Here is a 16,410-nt window from a genome sequence, read left to right on the forward strand (position 1 = left end):
CTAATTCTCCTTCCACATGACAACGCATCACCCCCCCCATCTTCTCTTCTCTAGGTTAAATACTCCCAGTATCTTCAGCTGTAGAGATGAAATAAAACCATCTATTTTAAGCCCCACCTTTAAAGCTCTCTAAATACCATTCTTCATCTTCCCGGGCCTCCCTGTGGAGCCTCCTTGGAGTGTTCGCCCATACTTGTGGTATAGGACCCTCCCCTGATGGGGATGAGGTTTCCTTCATGCCATTGTGCAATAGTATTCCATGGCATCTCTTCTGTTGCCGCAGTGCAGAACTTTCACAGTTGATCAATGTAGAATCAACAGAGCATCCCTTTGGTGGCGCCGTATTTTCAGTAAAAATTCTCCTTTTATGCCCTGGATGGTCCTGGGTGGTGGGCACAATATTAGGGAGGGGCAGAGAGTGATATTTCTTCTGTCCTATTTTCATCAGGGAATGAAACTGATAATGCCCCAAATGATGCTTTCCTCATTCTCGTTCACAATCCTCTGTAGGCCCTGGAAGACTTATTGAATCGAAGCCACCCCGGATGTGCGACTACACTCTGCCATCCAGCCTTAAACTATAAGTTTACTTTGGTCAAAATGCGCTTTTTCATCAGTCTGGCAGCAACAATAAATTGCCTGCCAGAAAGTGATGTGAAATCATTCTTCCAAGATAGTTCCGAAAGAAGCAAAATCCACATCGTGTTAAATAAAGGTAATCCCAAATGGGGAATTGTTACTCAATCTCCTTAGATAGAGTCTTTTTGGGGTGATTTCTCTGTGGATCCTCTCTTTAGCAGCTAGCAAGGGGAAATCAGGAGCAAGTCTCTGCTTCTCCTTCAGGAAGAAAATGACGGTCCATTGTTGTAGCACTAGGTGGGCCGGTGAAGTAGTGGGAAGGGATGGAGAAGGGAGCACGGTGTGAGTACTGTCAGGAAGGCTCGATCTGGGGACGAGAGGCGCTGGATTCCAATCTTAGCTCAGTCACTCACTACCTACAGGATCTGGATAGGACTAAATGACCTCTCAGATCCATTCTTAACTTATGACTTATGACCTCTAAGGTATAATATCAATATTTACATAGTGACCACTCCTCCTAAGTGACCTTCCTCCCTCCCTTCCTTTATCCTCCCTTCCTTCTTCCCTCCTTCTCTTCCTTTTTCCTTCCTTCATCCCTCTCTCCTTTCTTTCCTCCTTCCCTCCCTCCCTTCCACCTATCCCTTCCTCCCTCCCTTCACTGCCAATGAAGAAGAGAGCTACTAAGGTGATAGGACAGTAGGACTCTGATCTCACCAGTGCAGGGATTCCCACCTCGCAATCTGCAACCTATGCAAATCTTCCCAGCTCTTCTCATTCTCTTCCTCTCTTCTTATAAATTCCTTTTAGAAAAGAAAGCTTTCCTCTAAGTGCCCTTACATTCCGTGAGCACATAATATTCCACTGACCATCCACCTGTTGTTGCTCCTCACCCCTGCTTTACGATTGGTGCAATCCCACATCCGTCTCCTTTTGCTAGCAAGGATGATGTGCCATAGGCTATTTGCTACATGGTACATTTCCACCCTGACTTTTGGGCCCTATGCCCTCTTTAATTCCTCAGGATTATGGGAGGCCCTTTGATGGGAAGTCTGTGAAGTCTACTCATCAGCAATAATAGTAAAGGTATCATGTAGAATGTGCTTGAAGGTACACATTCCTGCGAGTACTGTTATTCCCATTTTGCAGGTGAGGAAACCGAGGCTTAGAAAGGTAAAGTGACTTTTTAAGGCTGACAGCTAATAAATGTCAGAGGAAGATTCAAACCCCAAGTCTGAGCTGGCTCCTTATGTAACATTCTTCCTACCACATCCTGTATAAGTCAAAATATATTTCGGACAGATATTCAACAAAGACAGCGAATAAATTGAGTGGGGCATTGGCTGATAAGAGAACAGGCTTAGTTGCATTTGGGAAATTACTGTGCTTTCAGTTATTCTGAGGTCAATAGAGAAAGCAAAATAACAGACTATTTGAAATCACTTAGGAGAAGAAACTTTTTTAGAAACCTCCGAGTACTTTCTTTGGAAGTACTCAGCTCTTTAAAATGATAAGCTAATTTAAAAATATTCTTCTCTATTCTTTAATAAAAAGCTAAGTAACATTCTGTTAGCTTAGACTTAGTACCTTATTGAAGGTAATAAAACTGTGCTGCTTTTCAAATATTCCATAATTTAGACTTTTTACCAAATCAGATGGGTCAATTAGTTTTAAAAAAATTAGGAAGCTTTTGCCATAATTTAGTGACTATTAAATTGGTTTTCATTTATTGAACTTTGTAAAATCTCTGTAGCAATCAGCAACTATTTTTAGTTTATACTAAAAATGTGAATTTGTGTTGAAAGTAGAAAATTCCCTACCACGTTACAGAGTGAATTTTCACATAAAAGCGAGTGGAAATTAGCTGTTTTAAAATGAAATTATTTAAATGAGATACAATTTGAAAAGATTTTTTTGAAGGCCTGATAACGGATAACATGTAAACTAATGCTGTTTTTTTCCTGATAGTGAAAAACATAAGCTATTATATAAACAAACGCTGGGAAGATGTGCCCATTTGTAATAAGCTTTTTATGGGATAGCCCTCTATAACACTGTTTCATCTAATATTATGTCTTCTTTGAGCAAATTAATGACATTAAGAGGACTATGTGGTATTTCATGATTGATAAAAATGTCATGGATGTCATTTTGGTAAAAAGAAAACAAGGCAATACTAAGGCAAGGGTTCCATGTCTCAGGTTGACTCCCCACTTGAAATAAAAAAGCTGAAGCAGTCAGGGGGTCAAAGGCAGCCATTATTAGGCAACAGATGCTTGAATGGAAGGACTCAAGGAGAGATAAGGGTAGTAGCAGGCTTTCCTGGCAGGATGCTGCCATTGAGTCTATTCCCCTTTTCTCCCAAATGATGATTTATGAGTGGTCCTCAGACTGTGGGAGGGCCGGACTATCGTAAAAACAAAAGCTCACACTGTCTCCACCCCTCAGCCCATTTGCTATAACCCGGCGGGCAGCATAAATGTCCTCAGTGGGCAGCATGTGGCCCGTGGGCGGTAGTTTGAGAATCCCTGAATGGTGTTGAGAAGTGGTTGGAGGACCCTGCCAGTCACAGAACACCGGAGAAGAAAAAGTCTTGAGTGCATGAGCTTCAATCTAGGAGAGTTACTGAGCCTTGTACCCTGAGAAGGAGCAAAATCCCATGTCTAGAGTTTAAGCTTCTTTATTTAATGGCCATCCTCGGATGGCTAGTGCTGACATCCTGTGGGAGTGCCGTTGCTTTACCTACACCATTGTGCCTTCTTATAACAGGCACTGGGCGTACAGAGAGAGAGAAAGAAGATGTCCTCAAGACACTGGGTGGCAGATTGCACTAGAAATCAGGAAAACCTGGTTTGGACCCCATTAATCAGTCAATAACCATGGATTGAGTGCCTACCATATACCAGGCACTGTGCTAAGAGTTAGGGATGTAAGTCCCTGCCTTCAAGGAGCTTACAATGTAATGGAAGAGCCCAGGGTCACAGGGGGAAGACTATCTGGCGTTCAAGGCATGAGAAGATTGAAAAGTGGTGCTGGCAGAGGGGCTTTAATCACCAAACAGAGGGCTTTGTGTTTGACCTTGGAGCCGATGGCGGGCAACTGGAATATTGAGTAGGGGAATCACGTGGCTGGACCTGTGTTTTAGAAAATTCACTTTGTCGATTGAGGGGAGCATGGACTGGAAAGGAAAGAGACTTGTAGCTGGCAGACTTAACAGCAGACTGGTCTCTAAGCAACCCCAGACACTTACTAGCTCTGCCACCCTGGGCAAGGATCACCTAACAGCTTTCTGCCTCAGTTTCCTCTTTTGTAACGTGGGGACAAAAAAAGCACCTACCTTCTAGGTTTGTTGTGAGGATACAATGCGGGAATATTTGTCAAAGTACTATATAAATGCAAGCTGTAAGTACTGCTGACCATTACTACTATGACTACTACTCCTTACTTCTACTCCTACTCCTGTTCCTCCTCCTCCTCCTCCCACCACTACTACTATTACTACTACTACTACTACTACTACCTCCCCTACTGCTACTATTAACAACTACTGTCACTACCTGAGACCACTGATACTAACTACTACTATCACTAATACAAACTACAGCAACACCACTACTATTACTACTATGACGACTACTATTACCTCCACTAATGCTACTATTAACAACTACTGTCACTACTAGAGACCACTGATACTAACTACTACTATCACTAATACAAACTACAGCAACAACAACTACTACTACTATGACTACGACTACGACTACTATTACCTCCACTAATGCTACTATTAACAACTACTGTCACTACTAGAGATCACTGATACTACTAACTACTACTATCACTAATACAAACTACACAACTACTACTATTACTATTACCTCTACTTCTGCTACTATTAAAAATTATCACTACTAGTGACTACTGATACTACTATTAGCATCACTAATACAGCAACAACTACTACTACTTCCACTACCATTACCTCCACTTCTGCTATTAACAACTACTATCACTACTAGAGTCCACTGATACTACTAACTACTACTATCATTAATAACAAACTACAGCAACAACTAGTGCTACTACTACTACTACTACTACTACTACTACTACTACTTCTATTACTACTATACTACTGCTAGTACAACAAGAACTATTATTACAACAACTATTACCACTACTACTGCTACCATTATTATGCCAATACCACTACCGCTAACTTCCATTATTACTGCTATTAACTACTACTATTGCTAGAACTAGCTAGTACCACTATAATTATTATTACTAATCACTGTTATTACTACTACTAACTACTAGTACTGCTTTTATTATTAGTTTTCTTGAGAGAAACTACACACACACACACACACACACACACACACACACACACACACAAAGTTAATGCCAAATGAATTTGAATTGAACCTTCCAAATTTCAGCACCCTGGGTCAAGGCCCCTGTCATCTCACCCTGTTTTTAGTCCTAGCTATCACCCTCTTTTCTCTGATAGACACATAGATCTGAGGCCAGTGGCAAGTGCTTGTGACCTTACTAAGGCCCCCAAGTAGCATAGAAAATGCAGTCCTGGATGTGGGATTATGGACAAGTCGGTGTTTCCATTTGGAAATTCCAGATAATAATAGATGTCCTGACTGTCTGAAACAGATGTTGTAAGTGTCAATTAAGGAGTACATCTGAGCAAATTACCTAATTAGTTAATGAGGCACATAAATAGACACAAGGGAAGTAGATGTCATGGGGATTAGGCAGAGTTTTGAATTTAATGTCTTGAGAGACCTTGGTAGAAAGGCATCTTGGGAAAACACACCACTCCTTCTGGCCATCCAGGCATTTTTATACTCAGAAGCAGTAAGTGAATAAACGGTACCTCAGACCTCTGAATGGGATTTTCCACCCACACGTCTCCTGATAGCCAGGGCTCAAGAAGTTTCTCAAAGTCCCTTCCCCATTATGACTTATAATAGCATGTAAATAGAATATTAGACTTGGAGCTGAGGTCTGGGTTCAAGTTGTAACCAATTAGCTTAGGACTAGGCAAAAGATAATAACAGCAGCCACCTTAAAAGCTTGTGAGAAGCTATTGAGAAAATCCACATAAAACTCTTTGCAGACCTTAAAGAGAAATATAAATTTAGCTGCTATTATCATACCTGGGTATGTACATATCGTTTCCCTGATACAAGGTCCTTGAGCATACTTCTTCCTCTTCTTGCAGTGGATAGAGTATAGACAGGAAGCCTCATCTTTCTGAGTAAAAATCTGGTCTCATTCACTGAGTAGATTTTTGGCCCAGGGCAACTCTTTTATCTCTGGTTAGCCTCAGTTTCCTCATCTGTAAAATGAGCTGGAGAAGGAAATGTCAAACAACTCCCGTATCTCTGCCAAGAAAACCTCTAATGGAGTCACTGATTTGAAAACATGACTAAACAACAGCAACAATATTTATCATCATCATCATTATTGTTATTGTCATTGTGAGATTTGGGCTCATAATAAGTAGACTTGAGTCTTTTGAGAGATGAGCTGAAGTTCTCAACATGTTTGTGTCATGGACCTCTTTGACAATCTAACTACTCTTCCAAATAATGTTTTTAAATGCAAAAATACATAGAATTATAAAAGTTATTAATTATATTGAAATATAATTATCTAAATATAAAAAAACACAAATAAAAGTTCATAGATTTCCCTCCCTCCCAAGAATGCTGGACTTAGGACATTGGTTGTTATCACTGGGATCATCTGTATTGTTTCATTGGCTGAAATATTGAACTTTGTGTTTTACTTTCCAAAACCTCACGTTTCCATGTAAAAGAAAATGCAAAAGAAGAACCTATATCCATCATTACTCTGACCAAGGCCAAAGAGGATTTGACTCCAAGTAAACTAAAGGTAATTTTAACATTTCACTTTTTACAGGGTGCATAGTCACTCAATCTTTGTGCCTTTGGCCATGTCCACTTTCAGGGCTGTGCTGCCATGGGACTAGAGTGTGATACTGTGTCTGAGTCGAACTTTGAAGAGACAGATATTTGTTTTAATTATTATGCTTTATTTATTTTAACATTTAAAGAAATTTGAATTCCAGATTCTTTCCTTCCCTTGAGTTCCTCCCACAATCATAGGGAAGACTAGCAAAATGATATCAATTTATATGTGAAGTCATGCCAAATATTTCAATATTAGCTGTCATTGTTAAAAAGCAAGAAAAATAAAGTTAAATGAAAGAAGTACGCTTCAATCTGCAACCAGAATTCATCAGTTCTTTCTGGAAGAGCATGGCATTTTTTCATCATGTCCTTTTGAAATGTCTTGAATCATTATCTTTATCAGATATAAGACTTTCTCAGTTGATCATTGTTACAAAATTAGTGTTACTGTGTACAATGATCTCCTTTTCTGCTCACTTCACTCTGCATTAGTTCATACAATAGTATTCCATCAGTCACATATCACAACTTATTCAGCCAGTCCCTAATTGATAGATAACCCTTAAGTCTCTTAATTCTTTGCCCACACAAAAAGAACTGCTATAAATATTTTTGTATAGATATATCCTTTTTCCTTTTTTCCTTTCATCTTTTTGAGATATATGTCTAGTAATGGCATGACTGAGTCAAAGAGTATGCAGTTTATAGCCCTTTGGGTATAGTTTCAAATTATTCTTCAGAATGGTTGGACCAATTCGCACTGAACAAGTAAATTAATTTAGGTAGAATTGTCATTCATATTTTATTGGCTCAGCCCACCTATGTGCAATTATTATTTCCCCAGATTATTTAGATCTGTCTTTATTTGAATGAAAAGTTTTTCTAGTTATATTTATAAAGTTCCTGGGTTTGTCTTGGCAGGTATAGTCCCAAGTATTTTATAATGTCGACAGTTATTTTAAATGGATTTTTTCTATTTCTTCCTGCTGGATTTTGGAGGTTTATTCTTTCTAAAATAAAAAAAAATATAAAGGAAAGTCTGGGAGTTTCTATTTATGACTTTCCATTATGACTGAAGCACTAGAGATTATTTGTATTATTGTGCTTTTGTTTCATGTTTCATTCCTAAATTCTCATGTAATGTGCCAAAAATATATTCCTCAATACTGGGGGTTGCTTTATAACATGGAGGTTTTAGAACTTTGCTGTTGAAAAGCAACCTGGTCTCCTTTTTATATCCTTCCTTCTCTGCTGCAAACACAATAACAGAACCCCTAATTCTCTGTTGGATAACAAAGTATTTCATTATTCTTATTTTGCTACTTAGTTGACTCACATTTACAAAAATAATAAAATGGGATTATAGGCAAATAATTCACAAGCTCCCTTTGCCATTGGTTTTCTTCTTTTTCTCTAGTATAACTTACATGTATTCACCGAGGTAGTGTTTATATCTGGGGTATGTAAAATCTGTAAAATCTTTATCTACTTCTTCAGCACTGATATTTTCTATCTCTTGTCATTTTTGCAAATTTGCTGGGTTTAGGCAAAACCTTTGACCAGTTTCATTCATAGAATCCTATAAATTAGGAAAAATATTCAGGGAACAGGTGCATAACAAAAGCAGAAAATTTAATTCATTTTGATTTTGTTGAATGTTAGGCTAATTTATAAGCAACTGGTCCTTATTTGAATGATTCTGGAATTTAGATGTTGATGTAGTAACTTTCCAAAGTCCTTGGCATTGTGGGCTCCTGGTGGGTAATCTCTCATTCCCTTTTCCATTTGTATACCCCATGTTCATAATTCTTGCCATAAGATTGACGTTTAAATGTTTTTTTTCTTCCTTCTTTGGTTCTTTAGGGAATTTTACTTACAGAGGCTGAAGAAAAGCTTCTCATGCTGATAGAAAATGCAGAGGCAGCCATCCACAAGAGGATAGTTCAGTTTAGCGCAGTAGAATTAGAGATCATGATTGAAGTCAAACTACAGCTAGCTGCGATTGCATTGCAGAGACAGCAAGCTCCATTCAGGTGAGTGGACACTGGACGAGACGATGGTTACTATATTTTAGTTCAGTTGAGCAAACTTTGGGGCATCTACTAAGTGCAAGTATTGAGATTACAAGACAGAAGCAAAGCCGCCCTTGACCTTGAAGAGGGAGATGTAGCAAGTATGCAGGTGAGATAATAAAAGCAATTAGAGAAGCAAGAGAGAAGAAGTGATTAAGGTGATCTAGGAGACTTCACAGAGAAGATGTAACCTGAGATGGTTTTGGAAGGAGAGGAGAGGTGCTTCTAAACACTGGGGTAATGACCTGAGCAAAGGTATGGTGGTATAGAAGTTGGAATGTCAAGTTCAGGGAATGGGTGAATGAGAAGAATGGGAACTATGACTGAAAAGATAGGTTGGATATATTGGGTTACTTGCTGTCTAAGGGAGGGGTTGATAGACTATGCAGAGAAGCACATTTATGTTTGTTATGAGGGAAAACTCCCTCTGAGCTAGCTAGCTTTTGAGCTGTAGAATGGGACTCCCCCAAGACCCAAAAGGCCACGTGTCAGGATTATCATGGTAGGAATTCTCCTTCAGACACTGGTTGGACCAGGTGGTCCCTGAGTCCCTTCCAAGGCAGAGATTCTGGATTCTGTGATATGGTGGCCTTCATTCCAACGTGGTCAGGGAGGAAACATCCTTGAAAAAACTCCCACTGTGATGCAGGCCCTCGGCGCCTGGCTCAGGGTCTCCAGAATCCCACAGATTTTCTGGCCCAGAGGTGGCCCCAGATCACGGGTCTCCTGGTGGCCCTCAGGCCCTTGAATAACCTCAATCCCTTTATTCTGCCTCTGCCTCCCCAAGAAATGGAAACTGAATCTCAGATCTGGCAAGTCATTTAAACTAATTTTAAAGTCTTCTCTTTCCCCCCTAATTTCTAAAATGACTTATATTTTACATCTGTATGGAAGTTCCAGGGTCCCCAAAGCCCACTGATTCTATAATATCAGGGGGTTTACTACTAAATATGTCTAAATTTAAAGGGACAGCTGTTAAATCCTCATAACTGGTTTATTAGAGCATATTGCTGGCAGATTTCCTTCTTCTCTATAAAGAACACACAAGTTAATTTGAACTTTGCTTTTTTTTTTAAATGCCAGAAAAACTTAGGAATAACTTATTTGCTTACCTCAAAATAGCACATGTGATTTTTTTTTTTTTACCAATTATATCTAAATGATAATTTTAAAAAATTCCAAAAACGTAACAGCTTCTGAACTTATATACTAAACCTCTTAAGAGAAAGAGAGGATTGGGGATGATTGCAGATGGCTGAGTCAGTGATGCTGGTGCAGCTGGTGGTGTCAAATCCTGACAAGGTTATTATTTCTTCTCCCTCCCCCCTTAATTCCATGATCTTATTTTTGTTATATTTAAAGTTGTCAAAGTACATTCTCCAGAGGCCCCTGCATGATCTCCACTGGCACTTTTAGCAAAGTAATGAGATTCTAAAACCGCCTTAGTGGGATGTTTCCCTGATATTGCTGGGACAGTGGATTTGGAGAGCGGCCCATTCTTCACTGTGCCAGCTAATGAGAAATAGATCCCTACCCTGGAATTAGAGCTTATTTGGAAATTTGCTTTTGAGGAGTACGCATAATAAGCTAATCATGATGTTATAAAGTAGGTGAAATTGATTAAACTCATTTTATTTAGTTCTATAATGATATGATTCTTACAATAATATATATTTTTTCAGGATGTTCTTCTATGTCTACTTTCAGAGTAGACTTAAATTTTGTTTGTTGGAAATGTAATATTACAAGGAAAAGTTTACCCTTTGAGAAATCTCTCTTGAGAAAAGATTTCAGGTTCAGTCCAGCAGCATCTTCTAATTCCAGAGGAGGGATGGGCCCAAGTTCCCTCCTCTGGAATTAGAAGTAGGATTAGGTGACCTCCAAAATCCTTTACAAGTCGAGATTTATGGCATGCGTTCCATTCCCACAGCTGATGCCTACTGGCTGTGTGATATTAGGCAAGTCAATTCATCTAGTCTGTGGTAAGGAGATCCTGAAAGCCCACGCTGATGGAGGAGAGACCCATACCTTTTTCATTCCGTGCTCACCCTTTGGACAAAAGACAAGGCATGGAAACTGAAGGCTGCCCAACATTGAGTTCCATGATGGCCTTTCCTTTTAGTGCCGGTTGGAGAGAAAAGACGGAAAGAAATGTCTGCTCCCATGGCTGTGATGTAGACAGTTGTAGAGTAAACTGAAGCTGATTTACTGCTTTGAACAGATATTTCAGGAGGATTTGCTGGAGAGAAGCTTCTCTAATGGAAGTCAAAGCTTCAGGGGCACAATTCTAAATTTCTTCCCAGAATGGCTTGATCATGGCCCTCCTCAGAGCGCATCCATATTCCCCTCGGCATTTGCCATTTTCCTCTTTTATCTTCTTTGCCAATGTGAAAGATAATAAGCAGATTCAGAATTGCTTTAACTTATATTTCTTTAATTTAATGAATAAATTTGGAGTGGGTTTTTTTGGTAAGCTTATTCAAGCTTACTATTTTCATGAAAAGCCAATTGCTTGGTGACAATAATTATATATGAATAATTATAGTCAATCCGAGATGAAAAAAAATAGAGAAACCTCAAGAAACAAAAGAAACAGGAATAGTGCACTAATCTGAAAAGTTCTAGAGAACTGACGTAGTCTAGAATAGGTGGATTCAAATATTATGCAAACATAATCTTATCATTCTCATTTCAAATACCTGGAAACAGCCTTTAGGGAAATGTTCCCTGAAAATCAGGTGTTCTTATTTTCTCGGATGTCACTTGGTTTTTGGGGGAGACCTTCTGACAGGATGGAGTTTTTCATCCATGAACTTTCCCCCTCATTATCTTCTGTTTGGGCACTGCTGAGAGTGTTGGACAGTCATTTTCTCACAAGAATGCTAGCTTGACATTTTATAATGCTGTTAATAAAATAATATGTCAAGAAAATTGACAGGAAGAGTGAGCTGCATGGATATTTTTATGAAGAAACTGACCATTTTGGCTGTGAATGTTAATCAGAAAAAAAATGTGATCACAGTTATTCAAATTGCACTGCCACCTCCTCCCGGGCCCCATTTCCTTCATCAAACACCAGGGCTGCTTTCTCCTGGCTTTGACGGGTGGCACTCAAATTGCAAATTTCTTAGAGGCTTCATCTGCATTTTACTTTGTGTGAAATTGGAGCCTCTTTTCCGAAGGGTCTTTGGAAATAGCCCCACCCCCAATTCGTAGGTAGGGAGGCAACAGGATGAAGTAGATTCAAGATTGGGGGCTTCAAAGCTGGGAAGTTTAGGTTCTGAGTTCAAGGCCGCTTCTTGCTGTTCTGACTCTGGGCAAGTCAATTAGCCTCTCAGTGGCCCAAGGGCTGGCTCACCAAAAAATATTAGTTGTAAGGTCTAAGAAACATTAATAGAAGGAATTACCTCACCTCTCATTCTCTGTACTAATTACAAGTCTACTTCCTATCTTGTGCTTACATACACACATTCAAAATATAATATGTCTGATTTATGTGTGTTTTTGGAGAGAGAGAGAGGGGGGGAGGGAGGGAGAGAGAGAGAGAGAGAGAGAGAGAGAGAGAGAGAGAGAGAGAGAGAGAGACAGAGAGAGAGAGACAGAGAGAGAGAAAGGGAGAGAGAGAGGAAGGGAGAGAGAGAGAGAGAGAGAGAGAGAGAGAGAGAGAGAGAGAGAGAGAGAGAGAGAGAGAGAGAGAGAGAGGGAGAGAGAGAGAAAGGGAGAGAGAGAGGAAGGGAGAGAGAGAGAGAGAGAGAGAGAGAGAGAGAGAGAGAGAGAGAGAGAGAGAGAGAGAGAGGGGGGGGGGGGGGAGGGAGACAGAGAGACAGAGAGAGAGAGACAGAGACAGAGAGAGAGAGAGAGACAGAGAGAGAGAGAGACAGATAGAGGGAGAGGGAAAGAGAAGAAGAGAGGGAGGGAGGGAAGGAGAGGAATATGATGGGCTGTTTAATAAGGGGATGAGTAGAGTGATTCATGTAACAGGGATGTATAGCTAAATTTGGCATGCTCCATTCCATGTCTCAGTGAGACTGGAGTTTTACTTTTATAGATATTTGTGGACAGCCACATCTGGGGAGTCATTCCATCTCATCTTCAAGAAGGATGTTGGGCTTGGAATTAAATCTATCCATCAGATATTTTCAATCTGGTGATACAGTTATTATTTAGGATTCAGGATAGAATCCTCATTTCCTGGTAACTGGTGGTGAGGGGAGATAGCCCCCCTCCCAGATATGGAGAGAAAGAAACGGCTTAAACTCAGCCCGTGTAGCTTTCCTTCCTTCCAAACACTTATTACACAAAAGACAATCACAGATAATGAACAAACACATTTATCAAAGTAAACATTACACAGTAATGGGGAAGTCTTACAGATTAGTTTAAGCAACAGAATACAGGAAGTTTTGTGGTCCAGGAGCCAGAATGAAATCTCAGCTCACCCAGGAAAAGAATGATTTCTTCCATCTAAGTCAGAGGCTTTTATCAATCTCTGGGCGTGCAGGTGATAGGAAATATTTAGATGCCAGCAATCTCCTACATGCTTGTGGCTTCTTCCTCCATTCCGTGTTCTCCTCTTGTTTCTCATTGTCCCACCTCCCTCTCCTCCTCTGCTTCTCTCTCTCTCTCCTTTTCTCTCGACTCTCTCTCTTTCTTTGTGTTTTTCTTTTTTTTTTCTGTCTGTCTTTTTTCTTTGTGTCTCTGTCTGTCTCTCCTTAAGGTGTCCCCAAATATTAAATGTGTTACCACTGCAGTATACACACACACACACACACACACACACACATATATACATACACATGTGTATATACAGATATAGATACTTATAGTTACATGTGCATACATATATAAGTATACACAGTGCTAAGTCCAATTCAGCCAATAAACCTTAAGTACCCACTATGCTCCAGGTACTGTGCTAAGTGCTAGGGTACAGTTAAGAAACAGGAAGACAGTCCCTGCCCACAAAGAGCTTACAGTCTAATGGAAGGAGACAACAGACAAAAGAAGCAGATATGGAGGGGGGAGATACCAGAGAGGGTATCTCCAGAGTGGGAGAGAGGGAGACAGGGGGGACATAGTGATCCCAGACAGAGCAGTCAGTATAAGTTGCTAGGGATGCACATATATGTAAAAAGAATTAGCTCAAAGAGCTAATTGTGGAAGACAACATGAAAGAGAGCAAGTGGAGGTAAGGGGAAAGGTCCCCAAATGGGGACTAGATAGTCAAGTTTGAAGAAATGCAGAAAGGAAGCCAGAAACTTGGCTCAGAGAGGGATGAAGGCTGGGTTTTTTCCTCAAAATTGGCGAGTTCTGGGAGGAATGCACCTTGGAAAGAAAAGGGCTGGAGGCTGGGGGCTGTCCCAGGAGGAGAAGGCAGCTGAGGTCTGGGGGAAGCCTGTGGAGTGAGACTCAGAGCCGGGGGAAACATCATTCAGTACCTGACCCCCCACGGCTTTGAGAGAGAATCTTGCCCCTTGCACTACCTCACTGAGTCACCGGCCACAGCCCACTGGGCAGCCCCCTCCCCAAGCCCATCACCCCATCCGGTGATCCTGCAATCTGAATTCTGAGGCTCCGGAGTTTAGAACAAGAGTGACATCATCCGCTCTCCCCTGGAGCCCACGAGTCCTACCTAAGAGCCTCTGATGGGAACAGTCATTCATCGAGGAGATGCTCAGAAATTGAGGCGAAATGGAAGGCAGAGCTGGTGGCGTGAAACAATTGTGCCAAATCAAAGCGAAACTTCCTCAAAGAGGGATGATGGAAATTTCCAAGCCCCAAATGTCAAGTTGATATCTTCATTTTCGATCTAGAATGTGCAATTCAGAGACTGATTGGACTGGGGGACCTCTCAAGCCCCTTTCAGCTTGGAAAGGTTATGCTTCAGAGGCTCAAGGCTGGATCACATTTACCTGGGTGACCCTGGGAGAGTACCTTAATTCTTTGAGCTTCCATTCCCTCATCTCTAAAATGGAGATAATAACACCCACTTCAGAGTGGTTGTGAGCCGCAAATGAAATGGAACACTTTGAGAACTATAAAGTGCTACATGAAATTAAAGGATTAATAGCTTGTCTGCTCTTGAGTTCTGAGAAATATGTATTATGACAAAAGGCTTAGATAATAACTGAGACTGGTGTTCTTTGACCGTTTTCCCCATCAGAATCCCATTTGTCTTCAAGATTTCTTAAAGGATTCTCTGCAAGAAAATATGGACATGGAAAAAATATATACACACATTATATATATATATATACATATACACACACATACACCCACATTTATTATACATGTACACATATAAGTACATATGCATATATACATATATAAGAAATGTGGGTATATACACATATATTCCATTATATATGTATATTTCTCATACATATATTTACATATTATTACAATTACATTATATTACATATAATTACAATTAAAGATATAGGTGTCTTTAATGATGGGATACCTCAGAGATCTGTGCTTGATGATATGGCTGTTTCACACATTTATTGATGGCTTAAATAAAAGACAAAAAAAAGATATACTTGTGTGATTTGCAGAGCAGTGAGAGAGATAGCTAACACATCGAATAACAAAGTTGTATGATTAACAGGGTGTGTGTGTGTGTGTGTTTGTGTGTGTGTGTTTGTGTGTGTGTGTGTGTGTTTGTGTGTGTGTGTGTGTGTGTGTGTGTGTGTGTGTGTGTGTGTGTGTGTGAAGGCATTTGGAGTTAAATGTCTTGCCCAGGGTCACCCAGCTAGTGAGTATCTGAGGCTGGATTTGAATTCTGGTCCTCCTGACCCCAGGGCTGGTTCTCCGGTCACTGTCATCTCATTACCTCTTTCTGAGCTGATCTTGACGGGCTAAACCATTGGATTGCATCTAATTTTGCAGCATTTTGTGGCACTAAAAGTAATGTCTTAAATAGGCTCAAGAAGTCAAGTTCAGAGATATAAGAAAAATATAATATAGTAATAAAGCTAAATAAATATAAATATAAAAATTTATAAGCATTAGATGCTTGTGATGAGATAGCATGGTGTTAGGGGATTAAAGAGCTGGACCTAATTTAAGTTCTGCCTTTGATCACATTGTCAAGCCCCTGGATCTCTCAGTGGTCCAGGCTCTAAGTCTAGGTTAGTCTGCACTGGGAGAAGGCTCTTCCTCAGCCAGAACTTCTAGGTACCAACAAAATAGCTGAGCTTCATGGAACCATGGGCTGCCTTCAGAGAAGTATCATGACCAGGATGATGGGATGATACTATACTTTTGCCTTGGTCAGGCTCAATTGGAATATTGATTTTAGTTCTGAGTGAAGATAAAGATTATCTGGAGAAACCCAGAATGGGTTCAACTCCATATGAACACCATGAAAGCTGCCACCTTTCCATGTATCAAACTTTGTAACTCTGAAGGCAGCCCGTGCTTACATGAAGGTGTTTTTGCTTGTTTGGTTTTTTGGCTACCATATAATACCATGGACTCATACATTAAAAATTAAGATATTTTTTTTTTCTGATGAATTGCTTCCTTTCCATTTTTTTTACTCCGTCCCTCTCTCTGTCTCTCTTCTATGTTTCTGCTGCCTGTCTCTGTCTCTCCTATGTTTTTTCTGTCTCGTTCCTATCTGTCTGTTTTGATCTTTCCATCTCACAATTTTTCACAACTCCACCTTAGTTCAGGTCTCCATAACTTTGCATCTAGATTGCTACAATATTCTTTAAGTTGGTCTTCCTCTTTCCAGCTCCTCCCCTCTATAATCCATCCTCTGTGTCTACCAAAATAACCTCCCTAAGTTACAGTTC

General features: G+C 40.1%; 1 protein-coding gene across 4 annotated transcripts in view; it reads left to right on the forward strand.

The window, feature by feature from the left end:
- CFAP54 (cilia and flagella associated protein 54) overlaps positions 1 to 16,410 on the forward strand; it is a 279,694-nt gene that overhangs the window by 187,432 nt on the left and 75,852 nt on the right. For all 4 annotated transcript variants that reach the window (XM_074271318.1, XM_074271319.1, XM_074271321.1 and 1 more), the window contains 3 exons: positions 511 to 715; positions 6,422 to 6,498; positions 8,400 to 8,569. In XM_074271318.1, coding sequence (XP_074127419.1) covers positions 511 to 715; positions 6,422 to 6,498; positions 8,400 to 8,569 — 452 coding nt within the window. The remainder of the gene's footprint in view (positions 1 to 510; positions 716 to 6,421; positions 6,499 to 8,399; positions 8,570 to 16,410) is intronic.

The sequence above is a fragment of the Sminthopsis crassicaudata genome, chromosome 5 (genome assembly GCF_048593235.1).
Source record: "Sminthopsis crassicaudata isolate SCR6 chromosome 5, ASM4859323v1, whole genome shotgun sequence".
In the NCBI taxonomy this organism is placed as follows: Eukaryota; Metazoa; Chordata; class Mammalia; order Dasyuromorphia; family Dasyuridae; genus Sminthopsis; species Sminthopsis crassicaudata.